The sequence below is a fragment of the Anastrepha ludens genome, chromosome 2 (assembly GCF_028408465.1).
Source record: "Anastrepha ludens isolate Willacy chromosome 2, idAnaLude1.1, whole genome shotgun sequence".
Classification (NCBI taxonomy): domain Eukaryota; kingdom Metazoa; phylum Arthropoda; class Insecta; order Diptera; family Tephritidae; genus Anastrepha; species Anastrepha ludens.
In genome coordinates, this window is record NC_071498.1 from 83,857,209 (window position 1) to 83,859,531 (window position 2,323).

Sequence of the window (2,323 nt, forward strand, 5' to 3'; positions counted from 1 at the left end):
AACACCGCAGCCCATTTTACTGCCATCTGTATAGACTGTAGTGTCGAAACTGTTTAGAGAGAATACCTTATCCCATTCTTCCTTAGATGGGAAGAGAGTGGCAAAATTCCTATTGAAAGTTACCGTCGGGACGATGTAGTCAGTTCTCACCGAGATTAACTGAGTTTGTCGCAATAAAATACTAGCATGACCACACCTTTTTTCTCCCAGCGACCCGCTACATTTAACCTAAATGCACTCATGGTTGCTGTCTTCTTAATATGTAGGTCTATTGGAATAACGTGTGTCAGTGCATTGAGAGCCTCTCTAGGGCATGATCTGATTGCACTGACGATAACCGCGGACTACCTCCACCGAGTCGAAACCTGGTGCTTGGCCCTCCGCGTTCGCCATGACATGGTCAACGACTATGCGAGACAATCGTGCCTCAATCTTTGACCACTTGTCAAGCACTGGCTTTCCGCGGTTAAAGGTTTCATCTACCAATGCCATTTGATGATGGTCCCGCGCCATCTCACTAAATCGCTTGGTAGGCTTGGAGGCAACTGCACCCTGATCCGATATCTTGTGCTTCTTTGTTACCTTCCCAGTTTCGTCATGCGAGCGGTTTCGTGTTTTGGCATCTGTCTTGTTGGCGGCTTGGAAAGCCAAGTATTCGTCAACCACCTTTTGACATCTTGCCTGGTCGGTCTCATCTTTGGGATGAACTTTACCTTCGGCCTCGTTTTTTTGAATCCTGCCAAGGATAGCGAGACACCTCTGGTAGAGTTTATACCTTGAGGGACCTTTATTACCACGCTTTTGCCCCATGGCTTTAGCGGATGTTGTTGGTTGATTTCATCTGGTCTGCCAAGGGAGCTGAGCATGTCGCCATGCGCGGTGACCGAAGAGAATTAAGGGGAAATATCCGGTCGACCATGGCAGCGCCCCATACCATGGCAAGGCCACCATTACGACCTGAGGGGACCTGATATCAGGAGGACAGCCATATTTAGTCCCCCGGTTGCCAAACCCACCCAATAGACACGGGTCGCATCACACCTTGGGTTGAGGGAGTTTTTTCGTTAAAAAACGAAGTTTACGTCTTCGCACTGTGTGGTTCGTGGAAGACCTACTCTCCTATCTTCAATATCTGGGAGGAGTTCCCCTATCCATCACTTGGGGACGCGCCCTATAGGGATAACAGGTTCGCCCAAGGGATGCATATGGGTGTTATTACTTAAAATCTGTTTAAATACTTTTTATGGTTTCGAATTCATTCGGCTAATTTGGTTATCTTGACGTGTCTCTGACGTGAAACGATGCAAAAATAATAATTTTAAAAAATTAAAAAAAATAAAAATTGAGTTTTTCTTTTTGAGTATTTGGTTTATAAGATCCCGTTTCTTATGAGTCTCTTCAACTGTTTATAGGATTGGGCCAAGACTTCATTGTATTCACTACAAACGCAGATGAATTTCAGAATTTGGTCCTTTCATTGTCTTGCAGACACTTTCGCTTTCGTTATTAACTCATGCCAGCTGAGTCGTAGAATATTTTCGAAGGGGTTTTATCATCCATACGAGTATATGTATGTCATATGGCAAATCCAACTCAGGTGTGTATTTAAATAGAAACTGTTTGATTTTAGAGTTTTAAGCTTTAAATTGAAATTTATTAACAAGTTACATCCTCCGGCCCTCTTTCGTGTCTTGCATGTTTTAAATTTTAACACAAACTCTCTGTTTGTTCGCAAACTTGGTTGCCAGATTTAAAACTGTTCTATTCTGTAATAGGTTAACTGATCCTATATTTTCGCGTTTTATATTGTCTAAATAAAATTATTTAGTATTTGTAATGATGAGAATACTACTTGTCATTTTCAATAATTAAAATTTAGAAATTTACTGGCAACTTTTGTCTAGCTTGTCCTATTCGAATCACTGTGCTGCGCAAAATTGGTTGAATAAGGCGGATGTTCGACTTCGGGTCGTTTATTCATTATTCCGAAATGGAGTTCAACAAGAACATACCCTTATGATGTTCTGTTAGTTCAGCTTCAGTAGCAATTTATATTAATTTTATGTAATATAATATATATAATAATACCATAATAAAGCCAATTCTGTTATATGGAGTCACTGTCTGGTGGAACTCACTAGAGAGAACGACATCAGTTAAAAAGCTAGAGAGAGTCCAGAGGTCTGCCCTCATTGGAATCAGTGGGGCGCTTCGAACTCCTCCTACTCTGGCGCTTAATGTAATGTTAAACGTGGTACCTACAGACATCGCAGGCAGAATTGCCGCTGCTCGTACCGCAATCAGACTGAGGGGCTTGGGCTAT

The 2,323-nt window shown here is 42.1% G+C and overlaps 1 protein-coding gene across 1 annotated transcript; it reads right to left on the minus strand.

Annotated features, from left to right (window-relative positions):
* Nucleotides 1–306: 306 nt before the first annotated feature.
* Nucleotides 307–810, minus strand: LOC128869065 (uncharacterized). The gene has a single exon (XM_054111619.1). It carries the CDS (start codon nt 808–810, stop codon nt 307–309), a length of 504 nt encoding a protein of 167 aa, XP_053967594.1.
* Nucleotides 811–2,323: the final 1,513 nt, after the last annotated feature.

Bases quoted from the DNA above. Each gene is read 5' to 3' on its own strand.
- LOC128869065 (XM_054111619.1), bottom strand. From the start codon at position 810: ATGGGGCAAAAGCGTGGTAATAAAGGTCCCTCAAGGTATAAACTCTAC.